The sequence below is a fragment of the Arachis ipaensis genome, chromosome B3 (assembly GCF_059453495.1).
Source record: "Arachis ipaensis isolate K30076 ecotype BB chromosome B3, ASM5945349v1, whole genome shotgun sequence".
Classification (NCBI taxonomy): Eukaryota; Viridiplantae; Streptophyta; class Magnoliopsida; order Fabales; family Fabaceae; genus Arachis; species Arachis ipaensis.
The window spans coordinates 122,188,237-122,209,789 of NC_142438.1; the positions used below are offsets into that span (position 1 = coordinate 122,188,237).

The following is a 21,553-nucleotide window of genomic DNA, read 5'->3' on the forward strand; positions in this document are numbered from 1 at the left end:
GATTATTGTTGGTTTAGAAGCTATACTTTACAACGAGATTTCAATTGTGAATTCTAAGCCACACAAAAGTCCAATCATCATCCCTCTGTTTTCATTAACTTAATTATTATAATTTGAGACTCATTTTCATGTTCATATAATTTAAGCAACATTTTTTGGCCAATTATACTCCCATTAAATAATTTGATTAAAATGAGTAATGAGAAAAGGAGATCGACAAAACAATTAAAGAAATAAAAAAAATAAGTAAAAATAATAATAACTAAAAGCAATTTTATATAATATTTTTTAATCTTTTTATAAATATCTAAGAAACAAACAATTATTTTAGAAATGATATTTAAACAAGTCGAACAACAAAAATATAAAATCCTATATATTTCAATACTATTAATGTTATCAATCAAGAAAAAAAAACCAACTGTGTCAACAATCATAATGAATCTCACGCATACTTTTGTCCTTAATATTATTTTTTGTTCATTTAGTTGTGTCTAAATAATTTTAAGAAATTTCAACACAATTCAATCTCCTTATATAATTTTAGCCATATATTTATGGAGTTTAATTTTGATGCATTATCAATATAGAATACTTTATACAATCGTACAATTACATCAGTTCTTTTGAATGATCATTTACACAATTAATATAAAAGATAGTTATTTTTATTAATATAATGTTATGTAATTGAATCTCCTTATATAATTTTAGCCATATATTTATGGAATTTAATTTTAGTGCATCAATATTAAATTCTATAATTATGAATTAAAAATAAATTGAGTGTGTAAATAAAAATAATTTGATTTTAATGCACTAATAACATAAAATATTTTATAAAGATGCCTAATTATATTATTTTTTTTTAAATAATTATTCACACAATTAATATAAATGGTAATTATTTTTCAAATATTGCATTTTATAATTATATATATGTATAAAGTTGTCTTAAACTAGTATCAAAATTAAAAGCTAAAAAGAACCAACACATGATCACCTAGAAGGGCTCAATTTTTTCGTTATGGAACCCATGAATGTGATGTGCCTGGATATGGAAATAGGACGTGCTAGACCAAATTGTGGGACAGCTTTATATGAGTGGCAGGAGTTAGAACTCAGACCCTGCGAGTTCTGTGTTGGCAAAAATTGCTTAACAAATCGGACGGTGCGTTTTGTATATATATAAAATTTTTTGTATGAATCCGTATTCTTAGCTACAACTCGGACCGTCCGACAAGCTATGAAGAACTCGCATGGTCCGATTTGTGGTGTTTTGACACCACACACAGGTCAAGCACCTCTCTTTTCCATAACCGCGTCCAACCCAACATTTGCCTCCATATTGAAATTAAAAAGCGCACCTAGAAGTCCAACCATTTCTGATAAAGCTCACAAGTTTGGGGAGAAATAAAGCTATCTGGTGAACACAAGTTAATTCTTGGACAAACTCCACATGGAATTGAAGCCATGGCACCAATTTTTCCTTCACCATTATTAACACCTCCTTTACTTTTGCACCTATAACAAATTCTACCAACAGGGAATTTCTCATAATCCCCATAACCAGTGCTCTTCACCTCTATGATCTTATCATCCAAAACCAAATTTCCAAGAATCTGATCTATCTCTTGTGTTGTGGTTCCAGAGAAATAGCCTCCTTGGTTGATGAACTCCAAAATGCCATCGCGATTCGCGACGACATTCCTGGAGACATAATTCAGACATACTTGCCTTAAGCTAAATATGTACTCTTGATCAAGTTTTCCTTCTGAATACCAACTCCCACCAGTGATTTCATCGGCTGGTTCGAAACCGGCCGCCATATAGTGCTTTTTGCTCTTGTTTTTAATGTTAACAACCTCCTTGATTTCACCCTTGGTTTGAAGCATCTTAATGGATTTCTTGATCATGCTTTTAGGGAGAGTTGTTTCTCGCTTTATGTCTGCCATCCAAATTCCCATGTTTTGTTTGCTGTGAATTACGTTATACACTATGCGCTCTGCATCGTTCATGTTATCCGAATTTGAAGCCAACCGTTCTAGCTTCTGCTTATTCATCCTTCAACGAAAACAAGCATGAAAAATGTACATTCAACAAAACTTGAGAAACAAAAATAATAATTTAATTTTCATGTATCGTCAGACAACTAATTATACAGGTAAGAATTTACGCGTAATTGTCTTCATATAAAGTTAATAGTTCATTTAACGTTTCTTAACTATTAACTTTTTATAAAAATAATTGCAGGTGAGTCTTCACTAATTATATATTAACACATTGGTTAAGAATAATCAATTTTTAAATATACTACTTAAAAAATTACTTAAACATACAAATATAATTAAATAAGTGTATCAGTACATAAAAATTATACTAAAAAAACAATTCACAATGTTTTAACATCAAAATTAAATTCATTTTGGGAAAAAAAACTTATGAACAACACTAAAGCAGCACCAAAATGATACGATGACGACAGGTTTACGTTTAAAAACAAAATTGTAATAGGACACATTGTTGATTCTCAACCTTCAACACTAATTTTTAGCAAGAGTAAAATACAAGTTCACATATCATTAATAACTGGTTAAGTAGTAAATTTCTTAACACATTGAACAAACAATAAGTTATTGACATTGACTTCTACACATACATGGAAGGAAAGTTAGCTAATAAATGTTAAGAAAGTAAATTAGAACATTTTAAAATTTAAACCTTCTAATATTTCATATTCATACGGAGTTTTTAAAAGTGTGTTAATTTTTTGAAAAAAATTATTTTATTTCTTGATATCTCAAGCCATTCTTAACCAAAAAAAGACTTTGCCTTTCAAATTAAATGCAGAGATATGTAGTCTATGTAGTAACAAATAAATATATTGTTATTTGAGTAATTAAAATCTAGAATTAAATTAAAAACCACAGAAATATTAATAGAGGCTAAAGAATTGGATTTTTCTATAGCTATGTATTCAAAACCTAATATCCAAAGAAGAAAATAGAAACAGAAACGGAGAATTTTCAAAGTATCTAACATCAAAAATGAAAAAAATGGATAGCAAATCCTATAACAATCCTTGAAAACAAGGTTTCTTCCATAGTGGAGTCTGCTATGTGGCACTCACCCAGGTCTTCTATTCTTTCAAACAACGCGTGTTTTACTATATCACTCCTTAACAATTGATTCATGGTATATATCATATCATATATCATATCATATATATCTATACATAAAGGATCTACATCTACATAAAGGCATATCACCAGTATGTGGTATATTTAGTAGGTTATTAATTATCTAAGTCTTCAAGCCAGATTGGATGTACTTACTTTATGAGTCGGTTTGTATCGGGACCAACAAACCCTCTGACATCATCATGGCAGTGTTGGTGTTGTCTTTTCAAATTTAAAATCAGATTAAAATCTAATTATTATAAATACCACAGAAGAGATTACCATTGCACTGGATGGCGATCTCATGAATTGATTGTTTTGTATTTATTTTAATTATTTTTTTCCATATTCTGAAAATATATATCTATATATATAAATGCATTCTTTGTTAAAACTATATTGGTCATATAATTTTATTGAAACTTATATAAATGCATTATTTAATTTAATGTAATTGTGATGATATTTATCTTATAACCACAAGTATAACTATTACATTATATAAAATGCGTGTCCGTACTATAACCATGATCAGAGATAGCTATAAGATATGCTCAGCTGTGTGCATCTACCCTCACATCCAACTCTGTTTCCAACCCCCCATTTCAAAGGCCACCATTATAAACATTTGCTTCCTTCTAACCCACCGTCGTTCTTCAAGTTCTCTCCCTTAGGTAAGTCTTGTCCGTGGTCTTATATTTTTTAATTACAATTGACATATATCTTTAAGTTCCATGACCACCATATTTGTGTTGCGGTCAAATTCATTGGAACTGTTACTGCCTACCATTATTTAACATCAACTTTGTTTTGTCATCAGGCCATATATTGTTGTTCATGTCAAATGGATAGCTTGAATTCTTACCATCAAGGGCGATACTTTTACATGGAGATAAACCCAGATTTGGTAAGCACTTTATCCAATTCATGTGCTATTTTTTCTAGCAATGTCTGATAATCTTTCTGTACATCACATGATAGTCTATTATACATTTGACTTATCATTGTTTTTATCTTGAAGGGGATGGGTGAACTTCCATACACATTCTTTCGGAGATTCAAAGATGTCATTCCAAGTTCCATGACATTTTGTGATTTTGCTGGTAATGAGGTTGATGTGGTTATCGACAAGTGTCACCGAACGGGTATAGTTGTTCATGGCTATAATAATCTTGCTGCGCTTTATGGCCTAAAAGAAGGAGGTTGGTTGAGTGTATGTTATGTTGGTCAAGACAAGTTCTTGGTTGTTGACGTCAAGGACCATTATATGCGCTCTAAAGAGCTGTGTTCCCCACCATTGAAGCTCACTGTTGAGGTCAAGCCATCCGTTCCTATTGAGGAAGTAATCGACATATCTGATGACATATGTAATGAAAGTCCCGTCGTTGATCCAGTTGAATTTGTAACAATTCCTGAAATCCTGCATCAACAAGATAATTCTACTCCCTTTAATCCAAATTTGGCTGACACAATTAACGAGCATCATATTCTTCCACAATCTGTTATCGACACATTGACTTGCGTTGATCCCACCGTTTATGCCGGTCTTGAACCTTATTCAGGTAAAGTCATTTCCTCCCCTAACAAGCATGTCCAATAGGAATAATGTGATCCAATACCACAGTTATTATCTTTTTCTGGTGTTCCTTCCTCGCCCAGTCTAACATTTCCACCAACTGGTACCATATCTGCCCCGCTAGAGCAGACTATTCACCATTCAAACACTAGCCCTTATGTTGTTACTAATCATAATACAGTGTCTCCCAATAGCCGTAGCCCCACACCACCACCACCTCATAATAGCCACGTCATCCTACCACCGCACTTTCCTCTACAACTAGAGTATTATTCTGTGGTTAGGATGATATCCAAGTATCAGTCAACTCACTACTCTATGGTAAGTTTTATCAAATTGATATACCATGTTGTCCATGTTTAACGTTATTAAAAACTATTTAGTTGCATTGAAGGGTTCAACAAGCTGATAAATTCATTTTGCAGCTTCTTCCTTCTGCTTTTTCGTCGCAAGCATTTCCTTCGAGACTCGATTTTGTTCGTGTTAGGGAGCTCCGCAACCCACCTATAGTAATGAAGCTTCGCTGGCGGAGTCTGAGGTCATCAGAAGCCTTCCTTACAAGGGGATGGAGAAGATTTTCCATTGACCATGGACTAAAGTGTGGAAGTGTTGTCAGATTTTCAGTGCCCACTAATGATGAAACCACAATCTTTGTCTCTATATTACGTCTGTGAAGACCAAATCACTTAATTATGTCTTATGGCTAAGCAATGGATCTGACTTTTGACGTATTTTGTTAGTGCTATATGTTAGCGTTATATGTTATGATATTAGTTGTACTGATCCCAAATATAATATTAATGAAGTTGGCTTTTTAATGCTTGAAAGAATGGTTGCCAACCTTCATGGATTGCAACTTTGCCATGCATTTTTTTATAACATATTTCATGCATACCATGTACAATTAAGTATATAGCCACATGTGCTAATGGAGAATTAAGTATTCTTCTAAGTCCCACATTCATTCAAAGAAGACTTACTCAAAGTTTAGTGTTCCTGGATTTTTGACCTCCTAAAACAACCATTCTAAAACAGCCAGTATTTCCTTAGGGATTCAATATTAACATAAACTGATGGTTTTGAAGAAAGTGAATGTTTTAACCAATATTCACAATTAACGTGAGTACATGTTTTTTTATACTAACCGGTTCAGTCGGTTCAAGCATTTAAATAAGTGCCAATCGCTATATTGAGTGGGTTGAAACAAAAAGGGTGTGAGAAACCCTTTGTGACTTCTTGATCGAGTCTGTCATAGACCGCGAAACAAGTTGAACCAACCGGTCTTCCTTAAAGAATTTCCCCTTTTTTTAATTTGTTTACCGAAAAAAGGGTCCACCATCCTCTAACCCTAACCCACTCCCCAAATCAGATTTAACGCAAAACCTCATTACCGAGCCCCTGCCATGATCGAAACTACCAGCCGCCACCGTCGCCGTAGTAATCTCCTCGGTCGACAATACCGTCGCCGCTGGCAATATCACAACTGTAGGGTACCGTGCCAAACCAAAGGTCTCTCCCATTGACGTTCTTCGTCTCGCCGTGAACCACTTGATCGGAGAACTCCTCTTGCCATCACTAGGGGCTCTTGGTTGGTCATCATCTTCTTGCCGTCGTGAACTCTCTGCACAGCGTCACTGTCTTCCAACGCTTTGTACCCCAACACGCTCCTTTCTCTACATTTCTCTCAATTATGTTGTGGAGTATTCACCTCGCCGATGCCTTACTTTGTCCCTTGCTGTCGGTAAAAATGGCTTCATCATTTTATTCATGATTTTTTATTTTTTTATTTATCCTGATTTGTGAGTTGCTGGTTCATGTTTTCTGGTTCATGTTTTATTATTATTATTATTATTATTATTATTATTATTATTATTATTATTATTATTATTATTATTATATTAACTTTATCAGTTGTTTGTTTTGCTTTGTGTTCTGTTTATTTCTTATTCATAGGTTGTGCCTATATTTTTTATACTACTATCTCTCCTTTTTGTTTTGAGTGATGAATTATTATGAGTCATGTGATGCCTCCTAAGAACATCTAATTGTATGTTATAGTATCGCCTGTTATTAAAAGTAAAGATAGGAGTAACCTTTTCGGCAATAGAAACATATGAATATAACAAGATATACCTAGACATGTGTAACCATGCATGCCCTGTGCGTGTGCACATGCCATCATCATGAACCAATCTTATGCTGTGTTCTAATGTACAAGTATACACGCTTATTTATTTATGTATTTATTTATTTATTTATTTATTTAATACTTGATTGAGTTATTTATTTATTCATATATATATTATTTATTTATTTATTTATTTAATACTTGATTGAGTTATATATATATATATATATGTGAGACCTTTATTCTTTAACTCTTGAATCTTCAATAATACTGGGAAATTATGATGTTTGTATTTTGTTAGTATTTCATTTAATTTAATTGCCGATCACTTATTGCTCATATATTTTGTCTCGTATGTTCTCTTTTTTAATGGTTTCTAAATCTGAAAAGTTATAATTATAAGACAAGTAATATAATATATTTTTTTTATTAGAGGTAAAAGATAAGCGTTACCTTTTTCGCAACTTATGCCACGTGAAAATGCCATTCGTGATAACCCATCTTTTTTTATGATCCATCATACAAGTCTACATTCTTATATTTATGTGTTTATTTGTAGTTGTTGTAGGTCTTTTTTTATATTTTTATTTCTATTTATGTTAAATATATTTAATCTTTATTCTTAATTTATTTAGTCATCAATAATACTGGGTAATTATTACAAGAAATGCATTCCTTTTGTTGTTATCTCATTTAAATTAATTTTAATTTACTTATTGCTCATATATTTTGTATATCGCGCTCACTTTTTCTCTTATTGAAAATGTTATGCTTGATATCACCAGGTCGTATGAGTCTACTAATTAACATTATTAACTCATGTTAATCAATAACCAATACTTAAGTTATGAAATTATCACATCATGCTACTACGTGTGTACATTTAGAACAACTCTCTGAAGTGCAGCAAACACTTTTTGGGCACTTAGAGTTTCCAATTTTGTCTCGACCTCATGGCAACAACCTCATTCACCCTCTTCATCTACAAGCGCCACAAGTGGTTATAAATACATCACCAAGACCAGATAGTCCAACATCTTTTGCTTGACACCTAAACTAGAATTTGTTGCAACTAAAACCATATATTGTTTTGAAATGGCAAGCACCTACAACTACCTGAAGGATGTGGATGCATCTAATGACAATTTGATCTATAGGATCAAGCTGAGGGCATTGAAAATATGGTCACTGTCCCCCGTCCAGCAGAAATACGTAAGACCAACTTTGGAGTTTGTGGCAATGGACCAGCTGGTGAGCTATCTAACACAATGTAGCTTTTTAGTTTTATTTATTTATGTGTTGGTTTTATTAGCAAACCAGAGCTATGTAAAAAGCAGCTGACTTAATGAATTACCACGTGAATTGTACGTTCACATGCATCATGTACCGCCATGATTTGCATACAGGGAGATCGCATCCAATGTTCCATTAGGAATCCACAGCGGAGGCTGTTTGAGGATGAGTTGGTGGAGGGAAAAATATATACCATCTGCAACTTTTCAGTTGCCGTTAATGATAAAAAATACAAGGCCACTAATCATGCTAGCAGGATTTACTTTAAGAGGGATACTCAACTTCGACTAGTTGATGATCCATCCTTTCCTGAGAATGTCTTCCGATTTGTTCCTAACGAAGTCATACTCAACCACACCAACACTCAGTCACATCTTATAGGTAACATGTAATTGCTAAGATATTCTATTTATATAGCATTGTTAATGATGTCAAACAATCTGATGGGAAAATGTAATCGCCTTTACTTTTCAGATGTCATTGGTCTTCTGACGGCCAAGGGTGACATAATTGAATTTACTAAAAATGGAAAGAAGAGCAACTACATCGTTCTGGAACTTGACGACATGCAGTTAGGGCTAAAGCTGATCTCATCTAATATTTATTCTAATTTTCGTCATAGGCTAGCCTCATGTTATTAGGAAGTTTTTTTAAAGTTATATGACTTACAGTATCTAAACCAGGGGAAAAGGAAAAATTCGCTGTACACTTTGGGAGGAGTTCGCAAGTAAGTTGGTCAAACATATTCAAGAGCAGCCGACGTCTGAGTATATCCTAATTGTACAATTCGCTAAGTTCAATCTATTTAAAGGTTTGTCACTCATGTGTTCTTGGAATTGTAAGTCATCGACATCTCCTTGCTCATGTACTGAATTGAGGGAATGCCATGTTTGTGGCAGGTACAATGGGGATATCAAACACTACCTATAATTCAAATCTTTACATCAATGCAGACTTTCAGGCGGTAAAGGATTTTTGTAAAAGGTACTACATTTCATCCTATTATTTTGTTCAATAACTGTTTCATCAGCTTTGTCAAACGAATGACGTGTATGTATATCTAAAATACTACCAGTGTCATTATGTCCAGTGTTCCACCTCCAAATCAACTCTCCCAAATAGCGACTGAACCTGTATACTCCATTGAGGAAGATCTCATTGACAAGTCAATATATAAATCCATTTCTAAGCTCAAGGAATGCATTGAGGTTAGTCATTAAATAACATAATTGTTTTTATTTCTGCAAATTTCTGGAACTTATGAGTTATTACTTTTAAGAATGGGAGCTTTGTTACAATTGGAACTGTTGTTGCAATCGATCCTAAGAACGGTTGGTGATACAAAAGTTGCAAACATTGTTTCCATTCTCTGAAGGAGGCCGAGAACTCATACCACTGCGCCAAATGCGACACGTATCCCACCATTCACACTCCACGGTATGCATCAAAACCTTTTGTTAAAAATTTTACTGAACAAGCGTGCCTAAAGTTACATTCATCCTTGCTAACGTATTTTCTTAAACAGGTATAGCATTAATATTAAGGTTGTTGATGACACTGATTCGGCTGCATTTCTGCTGTATGACAAAGAATCTTCCAAATTTCTTGGGATCTCAGCTTCTGATTTCAGACTTGCACAACTGACCAGGGTATTGTATACTATATGCATATACTATAGATACTCTAGATGCACGTAAGATGATACGTTTCTATCGTTTTGTGTTAATATGAACTTCATTACTCAGTACATCATACCTAATTTTTCATCCTAACTCTAGGGTGGCACCAATGAGGAATACTCGATAGAGCTTAATTCTTTTAGGGGGAAAAAATTTATCTTCAAAGTCTCCGTGAAGATGGAGGATCTTAACTCATTCCAACCGTGCAAGATAATTGTCATGAAGCTTTGTGGAGACATGTCTGTCATATCAAAATTTATTCAGAAGCATGACATATATCAGGTGTCTAATTGCATTGAATTATTTCATTTCAATGAAGTTTGTTTTCAATTGAACTAATGCAATCTCCATGATTCAGCAAAATCTAGCATTAGAGCACTCACAACTACTCAGCATGCAATCTGGGTCTGCAGAGACGCCTAAGGTTACCGTCATTCTCAACAGATCACATATTTTTTTACTAAATCCAACGAAAATCTATTTTTATAAATACCTTCAAATTTCAGCACACATGTTCACCCTCTGTTGAGATTTTGGTCGGCGACACTAATGAGGGTTACTCAACTCCAAAGAGAAACATTGTTAGTGGCGGATGGACTAAACAGCTTATTGATCTCTGTCCGGATTCTGCCGAAGGATCATCCACAAAGTGTAGGAAATTGAAGGATGGCCAGGTTGCTGGTGTTGATAAACCCCATCAGGATTAGTGCGCCAAAGCCTACAAGAGAAATTACACATAGATTAATGATCTACCTATAGGATCACACTATGTTTTGTACTGTTAATGCTACTTTCGGTTAAGATCTTGTGTGTTGTCCTGAACTTGGGGAATTTTATAGGTTCCCCTTTACCTATGTTTTCCAAATAACGCATGGCTATATACAGTTAAACCATGCATGTTGTTGTGTTTCTTTAATGCTTACTACCCTGTATGTGTGGCAGGAGCAGTATCCATGATATGCACCTGCTTACTGTGATGTTGCTTTTAATGCTATCTTAGTATTTAATGTGGTCACCCCTTCTAAATATCACTCAAATTACTATTATGTTGATTTCCATGTGTTGAGACAAAGAATGAGACCATTCTAATGCATGCATAGTACCCTTATGCATCTTTTGGTGGTTTCAAAGCCATAAGATATTTACGTTGGAATTTTTAATTTATGATGTATTCGCAAAGCATGCTTTTTCCCGAGACTATCATCTCTTTAAGATTCCAATTAGTTCTACCATTCAATGAGGTGCATAAATTACAGGATGAATCCTCATGAATAAAAGCACCCACAACAGAACTAGAACTTATTATTGCGCAACCTGCTTGAAGGGCACACCCGTGTGTACTTTTTCTCTTTTTTTGATATTCAGATATTAGTATTTAAATTTTGATACAGCAAAACACCATCCAACCTGAATGAGTTTAACTCGGCACAATTTTTTAATACTCTACATATTTAAATTTTTTTGTACCTTTATAGCCAAAGCTTTCCTTCTTTACCCCCTCATGCATAGGTGTCATTTTTACCAGTGTTCCCCCTTTCTATAAACCCCACTACAAGTACATTTGTTCTTACCGTTTCACGCCACCGCCCTATCCTCTTTACATATACTGATATTCCTGTTTTCAATGGAAATGTTCATTTTCATTCACCTGTGTTTATCACTTCCCTTGGGTCTATTTTAGCCCTGGCACTGTTTCCTTCAATTTATTTAACGGTTGAATAACATACTTCTGAACCATACCAATATTTTCTACACATTTCTATCCATTCAAGACATCCAAACATGGGGAAAAACAAGCTCATTCCGTCGGATTTTGACGATGATCACATATTCTATCTTTATGTAGACCTTGTTGCCGTAAGTTGTTTCATTCACACCCCAAACATAGTTATCCTTCCCAAATTCCATATGTTGTGCTTTGCGTTGGTTTCTTAATTACTGCGACACTCATTATTATTATATTATGTATTTACAGGTTACCCATGAGTTACCGTCCCTGTTTTACAGGAAATATAACCATCTCCTTCATGATAGAATGATTGTTATAGACGCCAATGACAATCAAATCGAGCTTTCATTGGGCAGAGGTTTCTCTGCTGGGTATATTATCAATGGATTTCATAATTTGGTGGCATGTTACGGGCTTACTCATGGTGGTTGGATGAAGTTATTGTATGTTGAGGAGGATATATTTGTTGTGATGAAACTTAAGGATAGCTGCATGACCACTAAAGAGTTCTCATGTCCCCCAAGCATTTCACTCACCGCAATCAAATCGCAGGGTCCTCTTAATAATAGCCAACAACGAACCATTGATCTCCTCCCTCCTCTTTTGTTAATTCAAATTGTGATGATATAGTCATTTCCCAACATAACTTGCAACGCACCGTTAGCCAAGAAACTCTTCATTATCCACTTGCGGTGTTCTCTTCGAGTGTGTCAACTTGCTACCCACCTGAGGTGTAAACTGTTTATACGCAAGATGTTATAAGTATCAATTTTCAAAGAGATGATGGCTTTATGAGTGCTCCATCTTTGAAAGAATCTTATGTTCTGTCTGACCCAAACTACCCTTGCATTATCAATTCAAATGGTATGTCTAACCAAGGAAATGCTTTTATGGAGAATCAACATCAACTTCCTAATCAGGCGTTGCTCAATTGCAAAACTCTTAACAATCATGTTTCTTCTACAAGCCATCCAACCACTCAAACCAAAAAAAAAATGCAGGCAATAATATAATGTTTCCGTTAATCAGCTCAGACCCTGGTACAGCCATTCAAGGAGCCCAGCCGTTGACTTGCTTGAAACTTCTCACATCCACCCAAGTCCAAAGCAGTGCAGTGGTAACTTTATGGTCATATTTTAACTTTACACAATCATGTATTCCATCACAGATTAATTGACATTATTTTATTTATTTCTTTGTTTGTTACATTCAATCGGAAGGTAATACCGCTTAGATTTGCTGAGAGTGCATTCCCCAGCAGGCATAACCATGTTAACGTGATACTAGACAATGGCTCTTGCTACCGAATGGGGTTGAGATGGAGCAAGAAAAGGAAGGTGCAGTTATATCTGACGCGTGGATGGAAGACATTTGCTAAGTACAATAGGTTTAGAGCCGGCACCGTTCTGGAGTTCTCTGTTTTACCATCTGATGAGACCACCCTGCATGTCAAAATTCTCAAGATCTGAAGGAGATCAGACATGGTAGACACTCAGCAATTGATAACTGCTCTTTGTTGATGTTCTTTGTTATCTTTCTTTCCACAAGACTAATTTATTTTCCTTTTAATTATGTAACCAAGTAGTCAGCATTAATATTTTCCTATGTAAAAGCTGAAAACTTTAATTTCCTAATGTTAGTTGTTTTAAAAAAAAATTCTCAAGTACAGAGTCTTTATTCCACTTAATTAGTTGTATTTTTTAACATTAAAATAGTCAAATACTATTACAAGACCCAACTCAACTGGATGCTCGACAAACATATTTTTTACTCACATTTATATTAGTGCCGGATCTTCAAGGAAAGTGTTCAATGATCATGCTTAAGCTGCATCATTACAGGTATGTATGTATAACAATACACAACATTGTACTACCTCCATCAAATTGGCGCGGCAAATTGTCTTACTTACCAAGCCACTCCATTCTTGCACCTCCCATTCTTCAGCATGAAAAAAAATGTCAAACACAAATGCATCAGATCGTTTCTAAATCCCAGCAATGGATAACACATAAACAACACTACCCCTCTCTTCTATTTTGTCCTTCTATGTGATCTGCATAAAAAATGCTCATTTGTACCTGTGCAGCGTGAATCCATTCATCCTTCATTTTCACGCAAACCATGCAAGTATATCCAAAAAATCACTCTCATCCATGGATTTTTATTAGTTATATGCTCCATCTGTAAATAAGTTACACTCATTTTATCATTCAACTTTCATTTTAGTACTCTTTTAGGAATCAGAATTATTTCAGTTGTTTTGTGCGGTGGGGTACCAACACTAATGCAAACAATGAGAGACTTAATTAGTTTCTTCAAAATATGTGGAATTTATTAGGTCTGATGGTGTTGTGAAGGAATGAAATCTACTCATCAATTTTCTTTACTATGGCGCTAAATCAAACATGGATATTTGAGTATATGCATGTTGAATCCTACACAACCTATTATTGAATATTGTAGGCCACCCCATCAATATTTGTAACAAGTTATCACCCTGTGTTCAGAAGTACTCTCTGACTGCAGCCTTCACCTGCTCTGATCCATTTTGTCGTCGCCTCATTAATACTTGGTGTATCATATATATCTTAATAACATTATCTGCTCACGCTATTCAAAAGTTGAACTAATATTATATTGTTGCTTAATTACCACCATTTACACCATGATCACGTCTACACACATTCCAACACTGCTTTTATAGAGTTTTCCAGACTTTACACATTGGGTTGTGATGTACTGATCAATAGGCTACACCGCTAATGATGAGGTCTATGACTGACTCATCACCGTAAAAAAAAGATTTTATTAAATTAAAATTCCATGTGTATAGATTGGGCTTTATCAAAAGTTAATAACTAGAGTCTTTCTTCAACTTATCAATTCTAAATAACATGCCTGATCTATAAATGAGTACGACAATGAATAAAAAACATAGTTAGTGTGAAACGTACAGGCACATCTTCTTTCTCATTCTTCACATACCCTCATATACCCTTTGTAAAAGTGGGGTCTTTCCATTCATTAATAGAGATCCTCTGTTGTATGTTGGAAGTTATTGTCCACTCCATCCACTCAGCGACTTAATTCCCACGAAGGACGTTTTTGGCTTCAATCACTGCATTAACGCTACCCCATTAATCAACTGGCGTCTTTATCGATCCTAAAATGGAAAGTAGTACAAAGGCATCTGACATTGATCAACAATGTCGTGTATTTTATCTCACTATTGATCCAATGGCGGTATGATATCATGACCTTTTCTTTTTATATCATAGTTAATTAATAGTTAATGGATTCTTGCTGAAAGTAACACTAGACATACTTCCATGCATGTGACTATTTTGTATTAATCCATTTTCATTATGCGTAGAGGATGCATGCTATTCCTACACTATTCTTTAGAAAATACAGCCACTCCTTGGATAACAAGATGAAAGTTGTGGACACCAATCGAAACCTGATTTCCTTGAAAATTCTTAGGGGCCACAACACTGGTTATATTGTTGAAGGGTTTGATAAGTTGGTGCAACTTTATCGCCTCAAAAACGGGGGTTCCATAAAGCTGCGTTACCTTTTCAATGATATCTTCTATGTACTAAAGGTGAAGGATGATAAGATGGCAAGCATCCCAATCGTCTTCCATTATGTAAAGGATCGTTTTGTATCTAATAGCTCGGATAAAGGGAAACAAGTTATGCCAAATGACCCTTTTTTTTTTACCAGATAGAGAGTTTCCACTATGCATCGTACAAGGTTAACAAGAAGAGGAAACGAGGTCAATCGGGTCAAGGCCAGATGAAGACTAATTATCCTTACCGTGAGCATGCAAGAAGCATGGATGCAAAGACTGCCATCAACAACCTTACCATCAAACCGCCACCTGCTCCTGCCATTTTAGAGTTCGAGAAGTCTCATCCTGTTTCAAAGCCTCTAGACATAGACCTCAACGTTGTGCCTGACACTGACAAGGAAGATACCACTATACAGGAACAATGTATTGTGAAAATAAACCACCAAGATGTCGAGATTACCAAGGAGCAACCTATGGTACCATTGTACAAATTCCCACCAACATATCCTACCAGTCAGCTTCTCAATGGTACTTCGCATGTTTTTTCCTTTGTTAGATTCAACAATCCGTGCATCATTCCATTCTTCCCAAGCAAATGGTCAGATAATGCACCTTATTACTCATTCATGTCCATCCTTACTAATCAAGAGGTCCGATGCTCCTACATGGTAACTTATGTTAACATCAATGCAATATATACAATGCAGCAATTGATACCTTATAAATTTATTACTTTTTATGAGCATAACTTTTGCTACTTTGTGATGCATACTATTCCTACTAATTTTGCCATCCATGCCTTTCCGTCTAGATTCAATGATGTTCATGTTATCCTATCTAGCAGATTGCAGTACCACATGCGTCTCAACTGGAATATTGCCTATGGGTTTGTTGAGGTCATAATGGATAGAGGATGGAGAGCTTTTGTGAGGAATCACTTTCTAAGAGCTGGCAGTATGTTAAGATTCATAGCATCACCCTTTAATGAGTATTTCATGTATGTAGAAGTCTTGCATGTTTGATGGACTCACTACCACATTAGTATGTATTAGTTATTCCATGTTTTGGTGGTATATGGACTAGCGTGTAATGTTTTTGTTGAGTAACTCTGTGAACCATTATGCATAGATTTTCTCATGTTGTTCCATTGGCATATTATGAACAATTAGGATACATGAGGACAAGAAAAATGGTTCATCAAGTTACTTTTCCTGCATCAGTGCTTGGACTGTGTGATGTAGCTATCAACTTAACACGCTATGTATCTTATTAATCTTATCTTATTAATATTAATCTTATTATCTTATTAATCTTACTAATCTTACTATCTTATTAATTTTAATTAAGATATAGACTTTGTGAATTCTAAGTATGAAAGGATCCACTGATTCTCTTTGTAAGATTATCCTCCTTTCTTGATCATAAATTATATATTTGGTTCATTGGAAGACTGTGCTTTCAATTTTTTGAAAATTATTGAAAATTACTAATAATATATAGAGAGCTATATTAAAAAGATAACTTTAATAAATCTTCAGAGATGGCATCTCATGTGTTAAGTGTTAATTAACTTACACAGACCAACACCTCTCACCAAGTTCACTTCAATTTGTCATCATGTCTTTTGTTTAATATTTAGTCTTAATTATTAAATATTAAATTATATGATCGTGGAAAGTTATCAGATTTGGATTTAGATCACTAAACAAGCTTCAAACACGCACACACACATGTCAAGTTGGCCGATAATCCATACGTAAATTTGCAAAGTTACGTCCAAAAATATAAGGAAAAATTTGTACAATTCATAATCTCCCTCCTGAAAATTTCATCTCCATTTACAATATAAATACACAATCATCAGATATTAGCTGTCATAAGTTTTAGTTTATTTTTTCTATCATGGATTATAATGATTATATACTGAGACCCAAATTAGCCAGATTAAGGAGGAGAATGATACTGCATGAGAAAAGAGGAAGGAGACAACAAGCATTACCCTAAATCCATGCCCCGACTGGTTAGTTTATTGCTCGCTATTCTTATTAGCCCATTCATGGTTTAAATATATACATTGCCCCCTGTCCAAAAAAAATACATATATACATTGCCCTGCTCCTTCATATACTTCTTCTAACATATTCATTACCCATCATAGCCTCAAGTGCGGCATCAATTCTTCCTCTTAAGAGGCACTCAAATATGGTGTTCAGGGGTTCATTTTCAACGCAACCATCAGTGAGCCCAACGGATCCAACCATACAAAGTTATTCGTTAAATCCTTCTGAGTTGCATGTGATCGGTCTCAAAGATGTTGCTCGCAAGAAAAATAAGTCTGTGGCCCAACCAGATTGTTTGCGCAGTCCTCTGGCAAACATCTCAAATGGTATCACTCCATCCGCTTACAGCTTCAATTCCTTCTACAACCGAACTTGGTCTATACATTCATTAGAATTCTTATATTAAAATGGTGCTTTTCAGTTTACCAGAGAAACCAATATGCACATGAATCCAGCAATGGAGGAATTAGAATTATCGATCCATGCTCCTCCATCATTCAATGCATGCAAGACTTTCGACACACGTCTGGAATGAACTGTACCCCTTCCACTTCACAGGATAATTTGGTTAATAATCAAATGCAATGGTGAGAAACTTTGGTGCATTAGATTTAGTTTTAATGACATATTCATTGTCCATTTATGGTTTGCAATTTTTAAAATTAATAATGGAAAGATTTTACCCGATTTCCAGTCATGCGGTTCCATCACTTAAAGCCCAAGTTCAACTAATCAACTTGGAAGCCATGAACATAACACCTCACATGTACTATATTTTTCACTGAATAGGCCCCTTCTGCACAATGAAAGGAACAAAGTCGTCGCTCATGGTCAAGGTTTGTTTTTCAAAAACTAATTCTGGCTAAAAAATTTTGATATGAAAGTAAAATGAGTGATATACTTTAACATTGTAATTTTGGGTGTTTTTTAAAATTGTGGGAGTACACAAATCGGATGGTCCGATTTGTGTTTAAAAATTGAAAAAATTCAGAGTACACAAATTGGACCCTCCGATTTGTGTTTAAAAAGTTGAAAAAATTCAGAGTACACAAATTGGACCCTCCGTTTTGTGTTTAAAAAAATTAAAAATTTCAGGGTACACAAATCGGGCTCTTCGCTTATTGTAACCGAACTATCCGATTACTCTCCCTCCCATCGGACCGTCCGATTTGCTTGACGCAGTCATCACAGCCTGGTGAAACATCCTATATCCCCATAACTATGCCATACACTATTACTTACTCCAAATCAAAATTAAAAAAGTGTACAATTCTAAATTCATTATTTTTTAACATATACATAGATGCCAGAGCATTGCCTAACTGGATACTTATTAGAGAAAATACCATTCCCCTCCCCTGCAAGATATATAAATGATACTCCATTCCCATCTATTTATAAAATGTATATTTTCCTCCTTTATAACTTTCAAAAAACTTCCTCTTTAATCCGTTTTAAATTTTTTGTGTTAATTAATATTAACTTTATCCATTTTTCAAGAAAAATAAATTATTTTTTATAAAAATATCCTTTAGCAAGAATTTTATTTTTTATCATTAAATTTTGCTAACTAAGATACTCTTTAATAATTTATTTTTTTATTCATTAAATTGTATTTTTATCAAAATATTTTTTAAACAATTTGATAATTAAATTTTTTTCCTAAGGTACCCTTCAACATTTACCAAAATTTTTGTTACAATTTTTTTATATTTTACTATTAATTTTTTATATCAATAAATTAAATAAAAAATCTTAATAAGATTATTTTCAATATAAATATATATTAATTGTTAAACATATTAACAATAGTAAGATTTTTATTTAACATTAAAATAATACATATTGATATCGAAAAATTAATAGTAAAATATAAAATAATTGTTAACAAACATTATGATAGAATTATAATTTATTAATTTCAAAATTATTGAAAGATATATTAAAAAAATAATTTAATTATTATTTTTTAAAAAAATATTATGGTGAAAGTACAATTTAATTAATAAAAAATAATTTATTAAAGAGTATTTTGCTAAGTAAAATTTAATGACATAAAAATAAAATTTTTTCCAAAAGGTATTTTTATAAAAAATAATTTATTTTTTCGTGAAAATAAAGAAAGTTAACATTAGTTAACACTAAAAAATTTAAAATGTATTAAAGATGAGGTTTTTTAAAAGTTATGGAGAAGGAAAATATATGTTTTATAAATAGAGGGGATGGAAGTGTCATTTTATCATCTCACAGGGGAGGGGAGTGGTATTCTCTCTACTTATTATATGGCAAGTGTTATCACAGTTTATATGCCATATCATGAATCAAACTAATTAATCATTGTTCAATTCGCAGGGCGGATGCAACATCGCTCAGCTATAGAGCAGTCACAGCATCCTTATGCAGTACAAGCGTCCTTTCTTACCGTTGATTCGACCAAAAATACCAATGGTTTCATCGAGGATGATGAAGGTTCGCCTCGTTAAATTTTTGTTTCAAGTTAGCATTCAGAGCGAAAAAACTTGACTCGCTTATAACCTATGAGAGCAATGGTGTCTAGGTTAATTGTCCCAAGTAATGTAGTATTTTATATATAACAACTTTGACTTTACACAGTGATAGATGCCTTTGACGACGCCGCCATGGATTCTAACTATGTAGAATATTGTTACACCGACGAACAACAAGGTACACTTATAACCAACACATTACCTAGATAACAAAATTTATATTTAGTATGTTCGCCATGAAATTTATCTTTGTGCTCAATACCATTTTTTACTGCTCTTCCCCTAATAAAATAGCAAAGAATCTACAAAAAGAAAAATAATCAGAATACAAAATAGTAAAAAACCATCACTCAAATTTTTTGTATCACTAATTCATGACTTATGACCAGAACAAAACACACAGAATTACTTAAAATTCAAGTGGAAAGAGAATGAAAGAGCTTGAATTAAAAAAACTAAATTGGTTGAATCTAATAAGAAATCATAACTCAAATTTCACACCATTTAATATTCAAATCTAATTTGCAAAAAAAAAAGTATAAATTTAGAGAGACAGCAGAGCAACTTTTTAGAGGACTCTTTTACCTTTGAGGCATATGGAAAAAATGTAATACCGGTGGAAGAGAATGGAAGAGATCTAGCATTAAGTACGCAATCAATAGAGGACTTATTAGTAACGTAATCAGCGATTAATAGAGAAAACGGAAGTGGTGCTTTTAGAACTCAAATTTTAGACAATTTTAGAATTCCAATTTAAAAAAATATAGCAAAAATTTTAAACGAAACAGAAAAAGAAAGTTTCAAATATATCCTTTCTCTTTAAACAGTACTGAGAGAATGGAAAAGCTAAGAGAAGACACTGCGAGAGAGCTTCCATAGTTGGAAGAACTACTGGAAGAACTACTGGAAGAACCATTGGAAGAGAGTGGAAATAGAGTTGGGGGCGTTGGCTTTATATTGTTTCACGAACCCCATGGTAAAAGAAAGTTTCAAAGATATCCTTTGTCTTTAAATGGTACTGAGAGAATGGAAAACCTAAGGTAAGATAATGGAGGAGAGCTTCCAGAGTTGGAAGAGCTACTGGAAGAACCGTTGGAAGAGAGTGGACATAGAGTTGGAGGCGTTGGCTTCATATTTTTCCCGATACATCAGTTATGATTTGGTTCTGCCGGCTCAGAGACAAACGGATGGGTGAATGATCGAACAGGGTAAGTCATGGAATCTCAACTGAAAAAATCGTGTTTTGGCTTAAAAATAATTTTCATTGCTTTAAATTGAAAAACCTGAAAACGAAAAAATATTATGTTCAATTATGTGCTCCTTTTGATAATATGGTCACTAAAAATAATATTAAAATATTAAACAAAATCATTTTTTTATATTCCCATTATTTTTGTTTATCCAAATTATGATTTTTTCGGTTATCAATTTTTTGGTTCGTCTTCAGGATTTAATTTGCTTTGATTTTATTTTGGAAACCCCTATTAATTATATTTAACCCATGCAATAGCTTTGCCATCAGATCCAAACCATCAGTCATTTGACGCAAACATTGAATCAATTATGGAACAAGGTCCGTACATACATTAAATTTTTATGTGCAATTATAATTAACATATACTATATATATTACGGGATTGGTCATTACATTTTTTAATTGAAAGAACAGAGATTCGGGATGTCGGTGATGCGATCCATTGTTGTATATACTGTAATGCATGCATGCGGGAGGGTGAGAGACTATCAAAAAGCAAGAGGAATAGAGTCCCCAGATTTCGCCTTTGTTGCATGGATGGTAAAGTCGAGCTGCCACTGCTTAACACGG

General features: G+C 33.8%; 3 protein-coding genes across 4 annotated transcripts; 2 read left to right on the plus strand and 1 right to left on the minus strand.

Moving 5' to 3' along the window:
- Positions 1–1,367: 1,367 nt before the first annotated feature.
- On the minus strand, positions 1,368–6,776 carry LOC107633544 (putative DNA-directed RNA polymerase III subunit rpc6). 2 transcript variants are annotated; one of them, XM_088506514.1, is made up of 2 exons: positions 6,734–6,776; positions 1,368–2,044 (listed from the first exon to the last, which is right to left on the minus strand). In XM_088506514.1, the coding sequence occupies exons 1-2, from the start codon at positions 6,774–6,776 to the stop codon at positions 1,368–1,370; spliced, it is 720 nt and encodes a 239-aa protein (XP_088362640.1). The 2 variants fall into 2 exon arrangements, with proteins under 2 accessions (XP_088362640.1, XP_016192643.2); XM_016337157.2 differs by lacking the exon at positions 6,734–6,776 and having other exon boundaries at positions 1,368–2,063.
- Positions 4,024–5,242, plus strand: LOC110270292 (uncharacterized). The gene is made up of 3 exons (XM_021119255.2): positions 4,024–4,086; positions 4,201–4,741; positions 5,181–5,242. The coding sequence occupies exons 1-3, from the start codon at positions 4,024–4,026 to the stop codon at positions 5,240–5,242; spliced, it is 666 nt and encodes a 221-aa protein (XP_020974914.1).
- A 1,202-nt stretch (positions 6,777–7,978) lies between the features above and the next one.
- Positions 7,979–10,562, plus strand: LOC110270293 (uncharacterized). Its single transcript, XM_088507089.1, has 9 exons — positions 7,979–8,134; positions 8,290–8,557; positions 8,651–8,747; positions 8,860–8,987; positions 9,076–9,160; positions 9,252–9,384; positions 9,955–10,137; positions 10,214–10,280; positions 10,351–10,562. The coding sequence occupies exons 1-9, from the start codon at positions 7,979–7,981 to the stop codon at positions 10,560–10,562; spliced, it is 1,329 nt and encodes a 442-aa protein (XP_088363215.1).
- Positions 10,563–21,553: the final 10,991 nt, after the last annotated feature.